Source organism: Lampetra fluviatilis, chromosome 7 (genome assembly GCF_964198595.1).
Source record: "Lampetra fluviatilis chromosome 7, kcLamFluv1.1, whole genome shotgun sequence".
NCBI classification, from domain to species: domain Eukaryota; kingdom Metazoa; phylum Chordata; class Hyperoartia; order Petromyzontiformes; family Petromyzontidae; genus Lampetra; species Lampetra fluviatilis.
This window is the reverse complement of record NC_136281.1, coordinates 5,346,650-5,360,676: the sequence shown is the minus strand read 5'-3', so window position 1 is coordinate 5,360,676 and position 14,027 is coordinate 5,346,650. Positions and strand designations below refer to the sequence as shown.

The 14,027-nt window shown below is 54.4% G+C and overlaps 1 protein-coding gene across 1 annotated transcript in view; it reads left to right on the top strand.

Moving 5' to 3' along the window:
* The window catches only part of THADA (THADA armadillo repeat containing), a 55,389-nt gene that overhangs the window by 26,089 nt on the left and 15,273 nt on the right, over window positions 1-14,027 (top strand). Inside the window, exons 22-30 of the mRNA XM_078858276.1 lie at window positions 122-273; window positions 934-1,043; window positions 2,254-2,386; window positions 3,056-3,178; window positions 3,707-3,829; window positions 3,995-4,086; window positions 5,104-5,196; window positions 6,020-6,157; window positions 9,985-10,156. Of these exons, the coding sequence (XP_078714402.1) occupies window positions 122-273; window positions 934-1,043; window positions 2,254-2,386; window positions 3,056-3,178; window positions 3,707-3,829; window positions 3,995-4,086; window positions 5,104-5,196; window positions 6,020-6,157; window positions 9,985-10,156 (1,136 nt within the window). The remainder of the gene's footprint in view (window positions 1-121; window positions 274-933; window positions 1,044-2,253; window positions 2,387-3,055; window positions 3,179-3,706; window positions 3,830-3,994; window positions 4,087-5,103; window positions 5,197-6,019; window positions 6,158-9,984; window positions 10,157-14,027) is intronic.

The window sequence follows — 14,027 nt, the reverse complement described above, 5'->3', positions numbered from 1 at the left end:
GGCTTGCGCTGCGCTGCCCGAATGCTCGTCGAGCCGTGTCTGTGCCGAGCGTGCTCGCGAGTCGAGGGGGGGGAGGCCGGACTCGCGCGTTGCCCGACCCGTGCCGCTGTGACCTTCGCAGGCGCGGGCTGCGTCGTGGCCGCAGAGAAGGAGTGCGAGGGCGCGCGCAGCGTCACCGCGCAGGCCGTACTGCTCTGCTGCTGGCGCAGCATGAAGGAGATCTCGCTGCTGCTCGGGCAGCTCTCCCAGCATGCCGCGCTGCAGCCCGCTCAGGTAACCAACTTCCTAAGCAGTGTGCCCTCCCCCCCCCCGCCCTCCCCCCACACCGCACCACAGAATTCCACCGGCCGTGCGTGAGAGCCAGGCAGGAAGCAGGCAACAGATGCACCCACTCCATGCTTTGGAAAGTTTTTGTGATTCGCAAGTTACTATTGGATTTATTTCGGGGGCGGGGTGATGTTTCGTTGCCATTTCGGCGCATGCCGATTTTGTGTCGGTGCAAATGCATTGCCCAGTCTACTGGTGGATGAGGACGTCGGCACGCTCTGGGGGGCCGCGGGGGGTTGTTGGGCCACACTTGACGACGCTGGTCAGCGCGGCTTGATGAAGGCGGGCAAGTGGGAGCGTAGAAGCACAGCGCGTTTCAGGCCATTTGGTTACACTCACAAATAAAGAGGCGTAAATAATCGGCCCTCGCAAGAAGAATTCGCCGCGTGAGAATATCACTCTCGGGTTCTATCCGACGAAGGCAGACGAGTCGCTAACGCGTCCGCGGGCCGCGCGATTAAATGTTTTTCCAGCGCTAAATCCGTTCTGGCCGCCGAGTTGCCCTCGATTCGATGCGATGCGATGTGCGTGCGTGTGTGCGTGTGTGTGTGCGTGTGTGTGTGCGTGTGTGTGTGCGTGTGTGTGTGTGTGCCCGCGGCCGTGCAGTTGGAAGCCGTGGGCCACTACTTCCGGCAGCAGCTGCTGGAGTCGAGGCACCGTGGGGCCTTCGAGTTGGCCTACGTGGGATTCGGAAAACTCGTGGACGCTCTCGCTCGGTGAAGGGCTCGCCCCTCACCCCGCTTACTTACCCCCACCTCCCCCACTCACGATCACCGCTCCCCACAATCCTGGCACAACCACATCTTGCCCCGAAGCAGAGCCTGCAGCTTCCCCGGAGAGCATGTTTCTTCATGTTTTCCCGCTTGTCAGATTTTCCCAATTTAAAATGCAGACAAGTTAAACGCACTTCCCAAGACCTCTCCTTACTGTGTCAGTATTGAGTTGTGGTCAAATAGCTCTGAGACTTTCTTTCGCATTGTTTAAACCAAAATTGCAGTTGTTGTTAATGCATCGTGTCTGTGCATTTCCGCAGAGCCCTGCCGAGACGATCGTTCTCTTTTTGCCATTTTTTTCCCCCCCTCCTCTTAAACATCCCATCGGCCTCTTGCCCTCCGCCCCGGTGACAAGGAGGCCTTTGTTTTTGTTTAGTTATTTATTTTGCGTGCGCATTTATGTAATCTCTCAGCAAGAGACACTCAAGGGATGACACGTCAACCCTTTATCAGTGATGGAGGAGAGGCCCTCGGAGGCACGAGGTCACAGGGCAGCGGCAGATAACGGATTATAAAAGGTGATCCGGAGTGCCGCTCGCTTTTATTTCTGGCGGTCAGGAGCCCGCGGCGGGCCACTTTCATGGCGCTATCGGCCCGCGTGCCGCGAATTGGCACACAGTTGAAGTGCTGATTCCAGTGACGCACGCGCACTCGGGAGCACACTCACGGCGGCTGCGGCGCTGCCGGCCTCATGCGCTGTCTCCAGGTTTGGCATGAAAACATGTGCTCCAAGTGATTGCATTTGTAATTGTGTGCATTGTGTGCGTTATGCGTGCATCCTCTCGTGGGGAGCGGTGGCGTAGTGGTTAGAAGCGCTGCGGTATGAACCCGGCACCCCGAGTCGCGATTCCCGCTCACGGCCAACACCAGTGACAATTATTTGAACCGCTCCTGGGCCTCTCCTAGGTTGACTCAACCTCAATATCGCCACGAGGGAGACAAAGGCGGCCGGACATGGTGCTGGCCACCCACCCCCTCGTATGCCCTGCCGGCCTTCTTGGATGCTCGCGAACAGCAGTTGGTCCTCCAGTCTTTTAAGGGCTATACGGAGTAGGGGGGAGGGGGTCTCTGTCTTTGTACGCCCTTGTTCACATGTGTGGTCGTGCATCCGTGCCCTGTGTGTTTTGTCGACGTTTTGGGGTGGCCATCGCAGAAGTGAGGACCCGGCCTTGCAGACTCTGCCGCGGCAGTGGCTGGAGGCGGTGCTCGGCGAGGTGAAGGAAAGTGCCGCGGCTTCCAAGCTGTGCGCCACGCGGCGCAGCGCCGGAGTGCCCTTCTACATCCAGGTGTGTGCCAGCAGCGCCGCGCGGCGATCTCACGCCGGCCAATGCGGCCGGGCCTCATCCGCGCCCGTCGGGGCCTCGGCTAGGCCCGTCGGGCCATGCGCAGGGGTTGAAAAGCACTGCGCCGCATCCCCAGTGACCTTGGTCCAGTTCTAAAGCAATGATTGATTGCGTCAGTGCCAAGTGGGGTCCCATAAGCCAACCTGGCCTTATATAAGTGTACTCGGTGTGGTGTGTGTGACCATGAGTAGCAGAGACACGTAAGCAGTCGGGTATGATAATAGCACTCGTCGTATTAGTTGGTGTGACTTAACTGTCTTGTTTTTGATACAATTACTTTGATATGCACAATAAAAAATATGTTTGCAATGCTTTTGGTGAATGTGCAGAAATTCCGACCCACGATGCCACGGCTAATTTGTTGCTTATGCAATGGGGTTGGCAGATCGCTTGCTGTTTATCACATCGCTCTCAATTTCTGAGAAAAGCAGCGCCGCTTGGCTCTTCTAAAAACTGTGCTCCACGGGGGAGCCAGCCCACGTCGCGGCCCCAGTCGTGAGGGAGCCAGAGCCACCAGACTGCCCACTCCACTCAACTCTTCCTCGGTGGACAGCCTGCCGAGTCTTTGATCGTCCGCGTGCGCGCCGCGTGTGTCTTGCGTGCGCACGTCAGGCGCTGGTCTCCGCTGAGCACAAGCGCTCGGGACGCTCCCTGCTGCGCACCGCCATGAGCCAGCTCCTGCCTCTTGCGCTGCCGCAGGGAAAGGGTCCCGATGAACCCGGCGTCCACGCCCAGGTATGCGGAACCCCGGGGAGACCAACGGCAAAGGGAGATGGAAAAACAATCCCTTCGGCACAATAACCCCCAGGTGCCTTATAACTGTCCTACACCGCAAGCTGAAAGACAACAATTCTGTTTCACTAGTAACGGCCTAGAGTGCTCTTGTCGCAAATTAACCAGGTGGCTGATGTGGTCGGCAAACATGACTTGGTGCAGTGGCAGAAACCTAATAACTTGACAGCGCAACACGAGTTGTTTGTCACATTCCCACGACCACTAGCGATGCTGCGATGTTAAAATAATAGATTCTTGAAATCTGGGCTATTGAATTTCAATGGAGTTAATGGAAAGCTAACCTTGAATGCAAACGTCGTGATTTTTTTTTTACTTTGATTAATTTTAATTTTTTTACCTACGTGACTTTACCGAAAAAACCTAAGAATATGAATTTGAATGCAAGTGTCTATGCTGTCCGATTTGTGCTGAGCCACAGACTGGTGACGTCTGTGCCCACCCATTCGCCCTTTTTTACTCGCGACCCAGGTGCACGCGCTCAATATCTTGCGGGCTCTGTTCCGAGATTCGCGGCTCGGCGATCACATGACCACGTACGTCCCTGACGCGCTGCGGGCTGCCATCCTAGGGTTCGCGTCGCCCGTCTGGGCCGTGAGTACATTGACTTCACCGCGTTCAGTTTACTTAGCGCCGGTCAATTGTAACGATTCGGAGCAGTGACGTCGCTCTTGTGCGCGCTCTGGATAGGTCCGTGGTCGCCGTGCGTTTCCCAGTCTCGACCGCGTTTCGCCGGCCTCCCACCCTCCCTCCCTCTAGGTGTGCAACTCCTGCACGCTGCTGTTCAGCACCCTCATCACGCGTGTGTTTGGAGCGAAGAGGTCACGCCGTGCGCCCGTTGGCAGCAACAGGTGGGCATGGCGGGGCCCAGAAACGCGGGCACACTCTTAAATGCACACAAACTTCGCACCACGCTACCGGGCCACGAAAATTTGGTGACGGTTGCCAAGAAAGTTTCGGCTGCTCATCGCATGCCGCTCCATCCTCACCGCGCCGGCTCGCTGGGCAGCATCGTGATGTTGAGAAGGTAGGTGTTCAATTATCACTTTCCAGCAGAGGTCCCCCAATAGCAAACACCTGGGCTGGCAGTGGACAAAAGTGGCATTGCCAAAAAGGCCCCTCCCTACACATCCACATGCCCCAAACACCCACAAATCAATACCGTTGGTTTAAAAAGCCGCCAGCCTTTTACGTCAGCAAAAATAAAAACACAATTTGCTCCAAGAAGTCTCAATAGCTGCATGGGATGGCATTCGCAATGTTTGGGGAGTAAATTCAAAGGAGGGTGAGGCGGCTTTTAGGTGGGGTAACCTAATGGTGGCGAGGCCAACAGGTGTGGTGGCCTCATCAAGTTCAAGTTAATTTATTAGGTATAGCCCTGTGAGCCATTCGGCTCTTGAATCGGGTGCAACCGCAACAAACAAAAACATCATCAAAAAACATCTTAAAGTGAATATGTGACTGAGTGCAAACAGAAAATCCAAGAAAAGACAGCAAAATATTGCAAAAAAAAAAACACCGTACACCAACGCTATATGATAGTGGTGTTCACGTGGAATGGCCATAAGGTGGAGTGGTTTCGGGTGGGATGGCTTTCAAGATGCCATCAATTCACTTGGACGGCTGGGGTCCGCTGCATCGATCCCCGATGACCTTTGCATATCGCTTCGTCCAAAATCTCACTGACAGTAGAAGGTGCCGAGTGATTGACGATTCGAGGCATTCTTCAAAATGGGGTGGCCGCCACATCCCACATGTAACGTGACGTTAGCCCCCATGTTGTACAGGGTCGGCTGTGGTCACACGGGGCCAGGCCGGGCCTCCGCGTCGGTCTCACCATGCCACGTCCGCCGTCCGTGTTCCCGCAGAATGACCGGGCGGGAGTTTTTCTCCAGGTACCCCTCGCTCCATCCGTTCCTCCTCGAGCAGCTGAGCCGTGCGGCCTCCACGTGCTCCCACAGGTACCGCAGCAGCGTTCAGCCGATGGCTTCTCATGCCTTCGCGCCATATGTTTTTGGAACATTCATTTCTTTGTAAGTTAACTTTTCCCCAATCATACCAAATGTGTGCAATTGGCAGTCCATTCTGAACTCTTGCAGAAAACAGCGGATTGTCACTTTGTTTATAGAACAGACTCTGGAAGATGACGTTCTAGAACTACTGCTGAGATCATTTTGATTGCCTCTCATCCACACTGGGTAGAGAATCTTATGCTACATGTTTAAGCGGCTACTTGTTTGTGCCACTTGGTCTAAAACGAGTTGCTACTTACAGAAAATCACCATCATGAAGATTATTAACCATCCTTTATACTTAACATCAATGTTGAGCAGCATCACCTTCTACGTCTCAGAGTTAATGCCAAGGTTGATGGCACAGCTGCTGTCAGTAAACCTGGCGAGAAGTGCTGTGCAGTGATGGTGGCGTCGTTGTCTGTGTGTGTTCGTGCGTATGTGCATATGTGTGGAGAGGGAGTGCAGCAGCAGCAGTTAGTGCACTGCACTACGAACTCGGCGACCCGAATTCGATCCCCGCTCTCGACCAACACCAGTGACGTTTATCTGAACCGGTCCTGGGCCTCTCCTCGGCGCCCGGTGCAGTGTGTAAAAACCACCACTCAGGAGATAGGGGTAGCTGGGCGTGGTGCTGGCCACCCAACCCCTCGTGTGCCGTGACGTTCTTCATAGGTGCTCACGAAGAGCACCGTCCCCAACAGTCTGCTCAGGCTATACGGGGGGGGGATCTTTGTCTTTGTTTATGTGTGTGCGCGTGCGTGCTCGCTAGCGGCGGTGCGGTGGGTACGGCGAGCTTACAGCCGGCGCTCTTCCCACTGCTGCTGCTCCTGGCCAAGCTCTACCCGTCCCCCATGGACGGCACCTACACCGAGCTTAGCCTGGCGCCATTCCTGCCCCTGCTCGTCCGGTACCACCGCCGCACCAGACCCGGCGTCCACCGCAACTCACCCGCCCCCACCCCCCTCACTTTACCGAGCTGTATCCAGTCATCCGAGTACAGGAGCGAGATTGATTGTTGCATCGTAAGACTGTCACAGGTAGTCATGGCTTGGGGATGCTGATAATGATGATGATCCAATCGTGATTACAGAGACAGGCACTGGAATGGCACCCAGAGGTTGGCGACCAAGATTAAGACCCAAACCGGGGTGGAGGGGAGGGCCTAACTCTATTCTAGAGCGATATAATTTAGTGGACCATGGCAATCTGCTTTTGAGCGCAACATCTACGGGGCTTTAGCAGCAGACGCAACGGACAAGCGTGGTGGCCTTGGCCGTGAAGAACTCTTCACCGTGACCCCGTGCGAGACGTGTCGCTCAACGCAGGACGCAAAGCTGCGTATCTTGCACGGTGAAAACCGTTTAGCGGAAGTATTGTTGCGGTCGCCTAGTGTATCTCAAAGGGTCTGCTCCCACACGCGGTGTTTCTGGGGTGGCTGGTTCAGCCACCGTTACATACAGGCGCGTATCTTGTCGCCTCCAACTACGTATTTGACCGGTGTGCCATCTAAACCGAAGCCAACGGGTGCCGAAACGGTCAGAGCGTTTCTTCTACCCGCTCCGTGCCAGCACTCACGTTCCGTCTTCTTTCATTCACCCAAGTTGACTTGCCTGGCACACGAGACGCGGGGAAAAACAGAGAACAAAAATATACACGACACAGCCGTCTCTCCCTCTCTCTCTCTCCGTGAACACCCAGATCACAGCGGTGACGACATTGACTTTAAAAAAGATACGCATCTTATACATAGGAACGAATCTTGTGTCGGTGGCCGCTGTTGCTGGGGTGGACTCGGTTTTACGATGCGTGCGCGCGTCCGTGCGTGCGCGCGTGTGCGCGTGTCCTTGTAGCTAGGTGTGCGAGCGTGCATGTGTTTAAAGTTTGCCCGGCTTTCAGGAATGCTCTTCCATTATAAAGGTTCCCCCCCCCCCTGCCCCCACCCCCCATATGGAAAGGCTCGACCTCCAGGCCTGGCCTTCAAGGCCGGGGCAGCCTAAACGCAACGCAGATTACCGCAGCGCCAGCCCCACCGCGTGGGGGCCGCACTCCGCATTCCTCGCTCGGACCCCGCTCGCCGAGGAGGCCACGGAGACCCCCCCCACCCCTCCAGCCCCGCGGGCAGACGAGGCAGAGAGTATAAAACTCGACTCCGGCGGAGAGGGAGGGAAGGGGTGCAGTAGTGAGGAGGAGGAGGGAAAAACCTCAGACGCTCTTTCACGCGCAAATCACAAAAGCAGCATTTCACAAATCAAGATTTTTGTTTTGTTTTTGGAAATCGGTCTACATTTTTTTCTTGAGGAATGGCAGGAGGGGGGGGGGCGGGGAGGGCGACATGGGCCCGGCGTGCGTGTGAAAGCGCACGAGTGTGCGCACGCAGAGGGAACAGCCATCACAGTTAATGAATCGCCCCTCGCTAAATCAGACTTAGACACTAATTGCTACGGGGCTCGTTTTTAATCATCGCACTGTTTTCTTTACTGGGGGTAATAACTAATAGCTGCAATTTTTTTTGCGTTTTAGTTGCATTTGCGCTGCTGGACTCGCCTGCGCATGTGGAAAGTATGCGTGCGTGTTTGTGTGTGTGTGTGCGCGTGCATGCGCTCGTGTGTGTGTGTGTGCGCGTGTGCATGCGCTCGTGTGTGCGTGCGCACGCGCACACACACGCGGTAGTGCAGTGGTGTGCAGTGGTTATTGCGCTGCGCTCCGAACCCGCCGACCCCGAGTTCGATTCCCGCTCACGGCCAACACCATCGACGATTATCTGAACCGGTCCCGATGCGGTGTGTAAACATCGCCACCGGAGAGACAAAGCCTTCATAGGTGCTCGCTAACAGCACTTGACCCAACAGTCCGTTCAGGCTATGTGGCGGATCTCTGTGCGCGCGCGCGCATGTGCACAAGGCATGTGCGCTTGCGTTTTTCCTTTTTTGTTAGTCAGCATGTGTTTGTGTTTATAACACGATCACTCGATGAGTCCAAACGTTTCGCATGCCCCTGATCGCGTCTTGCCAGAGCTGCAACCGCAGCCTATCGCTCGTGGCAAGCGAGCATCTTCGTGTTTATTTGTTTAATGAGTTCATTTCCTTCGTCCAGCCCCCCCCCTGTCCCCGCATCCCTCCCCCTGCTGCCCCTCCCCCGTCCGCACCATCCTCGTTGTAACTGTAACCACCGCCGCATGCTTTGCCTGTTAAAATTAAAATGCAATTTCATGCCGTTGCTGCCAGGCCCAGGGATAGATTTAGACCGAGCGTGGCAGACGCGGTCACGCAACGGCGGAGACATCTCCGGACCAAACTTTGCCCCTTTACGTTAACACGAAGCGAAGAGCGCGTCCAGGGGCCGGAGAGTGTAAGACCTCCTTCGAGTGAGCCACAAGTAATGCAACCTTGGGACTATTCTAAGAAGGTGGGGGGGAGGGGGGAGTGAACAGATTTTAAATGTCAAGTTTCATCACGCTTGGCTTTGTGGCACCACCGCCGTCGTTACTTTTTTTTTGTCTGCAAGCATCCAGCAAATAAGGAAAAGCATCGAAACACTCGACCAATTTTGGCTGTGCGTGTGAAGGCATGTTAAAGTGATCGCAGACCAGTTTAGCCCACACTCCAGTCTCTAGTTCCTGTTCTCCCTCGCCTAGCCCATTCTTTCTCATCTATCCCACATTCACATCTGTTGTGGTCCATGCTCGACGAAGTTCCTGACCGTGAAAATACTGATGGCCATTACACAATGTTGGGCCTGTGAGTCACAGGTAGGACAATCCTATTTTGAGCTGTGGATCGGTGTCTGTGTGTGTGCGTGTGTGTGCGGTAGTGTAGCGGTTAGCGCGCTGCGCTATGAACCTGGCGACCCGGGTTCGATTCCCGCTCACGGCCAACACCGGTGACGATTATCTGAACCGGTCATGGGCCTCCCCTAGGTCGACTCAGCCTCAAATGAGTACCTGGTGCAATGTGTAAACATCGCCACTGGGGAGACAAAGGCGGTTGGGCGTGGTGCTGGCCACCCACCCCCTCGTGTACCGTTCGGGCCTTCATAGGTGCTCGCTAACAGCACTTGCCCCAACAGTCTGTTAAAGGCTATACGGGGGATCTTTGTCTTTGCCGTGTGTGCTTGTGAATGTGCGTGAGGAAGTGGTGTAGTCGGTTACGCACTTCGCTATAACCCTGGTCACACCTGGGTTCAACGTAAGTGGCACTTCGTATTTGAACTAGTACCAGACCTCCTTCAGGTCAACAGTCTTAAATGATGTCCCTGGTGTAAACATCAGCACTGGGAAAGACAAAGACGGTCGGGCATGGCTCTGGCCTCGTTTCGCCTCGTGAATCGTCCTAGCTGCCTGCTACCATCACTTGCCCCGACATTCCGGTATGTAAGGCTAAATGGAGGATGTGCAGTATGTGCTTGTGTGCATGAGTGCTGGAATGGCTGTTAGCCCACTGCGCAAAGAACCCAGCTGCCTGGGTTCCATTGCCAACCATGGCCAACATCAGCGAGAAGTAATATCCGAAACAGCCCTGTGCCTCCTCTGTGTCCACTCAGCCTTAAATAATTACTTAGTGCGGTGTGTAAACAACGGCACCGGAGAGACAAAGGCGGCCAGAAGTGGCGCTGGCCACGCCGCTCCCCCTGGTGTGCCGTGCCGGGACTTAATAGGCGCTCGCTAATGGAACCATCTCCGTCGGCTCCACGAAATGTCTTCTTCCCGCTGTCTTCTGTGCGCGCGGACGCTTGCAGGTGCGGGGGGTCGCCCGTGTGGCGCGCCCGCGTCATGGCCGCCCACGCGCTGGTCGCCTTCATCCCGGCGGCGGCGGCGACGCGAGTTCTGTGCGAGCTCCTGGACTCGCTGCCCCGGGGCCTGCGGCAGGCAGACGGCACGAGCAACCGCACGCACGGCACCCTGCTGCAGGTTTGTGCAGCAGGGCGATGAAAGGGATGGATGAGGTTCGTGGGCCCGACCAGAATATGAACTCCCCAACCTTGAAGTTGTGATCTATGCCCTATTAAGTCCCGGGCACGGCCGTGCTGCTCAGCAGGATTATAATATATCAGCCCTGGAAGAGGAAAGGGCAGCCAATTTCCAGACAACCCCACAATAAGTATCTTCCTCCCGTCGGCGCACAAGCGCGCGTGACGTCGAACGGCAGATCCGCGCGTAGCCAGGCAACGGCAGCCCCTGTCCCTTACCACCCGGCGGCAGTAAACACCGCCGCCGCCGCTGGTCACGGTGTCACCAGCAGGGGCTGCAGGCGCTTGCCGGGGATGGAAGGAGGAGGGGGGAGGCGGACGTCGCACATCTGTTTGGGGGTCGTGTCGCAGGGAGGATGGTTCGTCCCCTCCCCTTGCCCTTGCAGTGGTGCCATGCCCCACCGCCTGTGCCCAGCTCCACTGCTGTGTTTGGCTGGGGTGGGCACTGTTTGTGTAGCGGGCACGAGTGCCAGCTCCACTTTAGCCGAAGGCAGCGCTGGTAATGGCTCGACGGCCGAGTGTTGAGTAAACAGCAGCAGTCGCCGTCGACGGCGCTGTTACGCGGTTAGACCAACACCAGGGTAATGTCGTGTCAACACCCGGCACTGAAGCCCATCTACAACGTATACATCATCACCGCCGTCGTCGTCACCACCACCGTCACCATCATCGACGGCGTTCTCTGTGCGCCAAGTATCTGCGATGGTTGCCTTTGGCATTCCTGGCCCGTGGATGCCAATCAAGAGTGCAACAGAGAGTGGCTTGGCCGAGCAAAAATTACGCACGGCATAAATCCCCCATTAAGCCGAGTGTAACCTCCGTAATGATCAACAGCCTTTTGTCTCTCGCACGACTTTCTGTCAAGAGGCAGTTCCGCAGCAAACGGGAGTAAATTATAATGAGCAGGTGCAGCAAAGTGGCAACACAGCTGTGACAGGGCTGGGCGCTCGAGAGGGAGCGAGGGGGGGGGGATTAAAAAGGGGAACAAGACGGGGGGGGGGGACGAAAGGGGGGTCTCTGGAGGGGTCCCCGTGCCTCTGCAAAGCCAGCTTCTATGAGGCCGTGACGTGGGCTAATTAGAAAATAAAAGAAGCTATGATTCTGGGATGAGCCCCCCCGGCGTGCTGCTCTGGGTGACCACGTGTGAGTGGTGACGGAGCGTGCCGCGAGTTTTCTATTTTCTGAGACATGAGCAAAACTTTTTTTCTACAGTTTTAAGAGGCCATATGGTGGCATTGTTAAAGAGGCTCCCAGACCGCAAGAGGCCATTTGACGTTTTATCCTCTGCGCGAAAGGTTTTATTCCATTCTGTGAAAGCAGAAAATAGATGCATTACACCGAACTGTATTAATAAAGTACCCTAGCGACTGGTGGCATGCGGCCATGCTGTGGGGACTAGCGGCTGAAGAGTGAGCGCCGCTCACTGCCCGGCCCTGGCCTCTCCCTGACCTGCACCGGGGTCTGTTTCTCAACATCGCTGTTATTTACAGGCCAATCTTTTTTTGTTTTAATGTGTACACTCAACATATGAGTCACTTATTTTTCTACTTGCCTTATCGCTATATTTTCCAATCTTGTGTTTTTGTATTTTACTGTACGTATATGAAACGTACAAAGTTCAAAGGGACATTTTGGTTTTACTTACGCTCAACTGCAGCCGTCGACCAACTGACCTTACAAAAGGCAGTCCCATGATTCGTCACCTCTAGGGCTCATCAGCAAGCCACGGTGCCCCTGCCCATATCACACTGGGCATGGCCGTGGCCACATTTCGCCAATGAACCCCCTCTGAGAGTGCAAACACGTTCGTGCTTGCTATACTGTCGGCTAAAGCTGCTCACTCAGAGGAGTTGGAGGTCCTCCTGCTGAACCTGGAGCGTCCCACTAAGAGAGGTGGGGCCTTACTATCAGCTCCTCCAAAACTAAGCACCTGCCTGGGTATTTTGTATCATCAAAGACTCCACCCCTCAACTCCCTATTGGTGATGGAGATGTGGAGAGAGTTGAGAGTTTGCCATACCTGGGCAGTATGCTAACGCTTAGTCTGCTTGACAGCAGAGTTCTTACTCTGAATCAGTCGGGTGGCATATTTTCCATGGCTGCGTTAATAACGCTGTGTAGAAGCTACCTGGTCTGTCGCTCCACACAAAGCTTCGGGGCCTTCAGGGTCACAGTCATGGCCCTCCCTTCTCTATGCTTTGGAAATGTGGAACATCTGTGTTGGTTAGAAACATTCAGGCTCGCCTGCCTGTGATTCATCCTGGGCTTAATCAGGCTGGATTGTGTGAGCTCACAAATCCTTTAAAGATATGAACACATTCCCATTAGTGAGCTCCTCCAGCAGGTAAGGCTGCGTTGGCTGGGTCATGTTGCCTGCATGCCCAGCCATCGCATGCCCAAGCAGCTTCTGTTTGGCCGGATAGAGGAGGCTAAATGGGCGCTATATGGGCTGGAAACGAGATGGCCTGATGCTGTTCAGAAGGATGTGGAGCCGTGTGGACTTGCCGAAGACTGGTACCAGCGGCGTCAAGATCGGCCTGTATAGAGAAGGCTCGTGAAGGATGCTCTGGGGCAGTTGGAGGCAGTCGCCCTCCAACAACGGAGGCCAGAGGAGTGACGCTCACAACGAGTGGGGCGCCAGGCGGCTAAAATACAAAAAGTTGGCACAGTAGGGGGAAAAGCTGTCTCGTGTCCGTCCTCATATCAACAGCGAGCCTTCGACACTTCACGTGGCCTCAGTGCACTTGGCCTGGCACAAGCGCCGTAGCGATGTCACCACCACGCCGTGGAGAATGGCGGCCGTTGTTGTGGGCTACCGACGGATGCAATTGTTCAAGGCTTCCACCATTGGAACCTCATTTGCCAGTAGAAAAATATGATAATTGTTTTTTTACCCTTTTATCTGGCAACAAAACTGACACCTTTTTTACAAGGAGTCGTGTTTGCATAGACCACAATACCTGCAGTCATAATGCAAACAAAAAACATAACTCTGATAATGTATGCACTGTCCTTGAAGTTGATTGGTCCACACCCCAGACAGCTTTCCTTAGAGCCTAGTCTCACATGGTGTTGGACCAGATGACGCCAAAAGGTGCACCAATACTCTGATGGTGCATTGTCTTTGAGTTGTGAGTGCGCCTTTTGGCGTCATCTGGTCCAACACCATGTGAGACTAGGCTCTAAGAAAAGCTGTCTCGGGTGTGGACCAATCAACTTCACGGACAGTGCATACATTATCAGAGTTATGTTTTTTGTTTGCATTATGACTGCAGGTATTGTGGTCTATGCAAACACGACTCCTTGTAAAAAAGGTGTCAGTTTTGTTGCCAGATAAAAGGGTAAAAAACCAATGTTCAAGGCTTGTTTGTCAACAGAAATTAAGTGATCGTCACGTAAAAAATCATGGTTGTAAACATTACCGGTGGTTTCTATGTAAAAATCTCGAATCAGCAGCATGGGCGCACTGGACCGTGGCTGGACATGTGCAAGGGTTGGTCAGAAAGTTTGAGGACATGACGTTAACAGTAATACACTCGGGGCTTTTATTATTTTTTAAGTCACTTGCACCATCTGTGCACTTATTCTATTACGGTAAACGATGAAGGTATAAAGATGTCACTTGAAAAGAGGGCCTCGTGCAAATCTGGGCACACTTTTTTGTTGTTGTTGCCTCATTCTAAAAAAAAAAACCGTTTGGCCACTCACGTACACGCATATGATATCTACGCTAATGTCTCACGCGTAAATGGTATTCGCGTTTGTTAGCGTGTACGCATTCGGAATAGTATTCAGTTCACCGTCAATAACGTT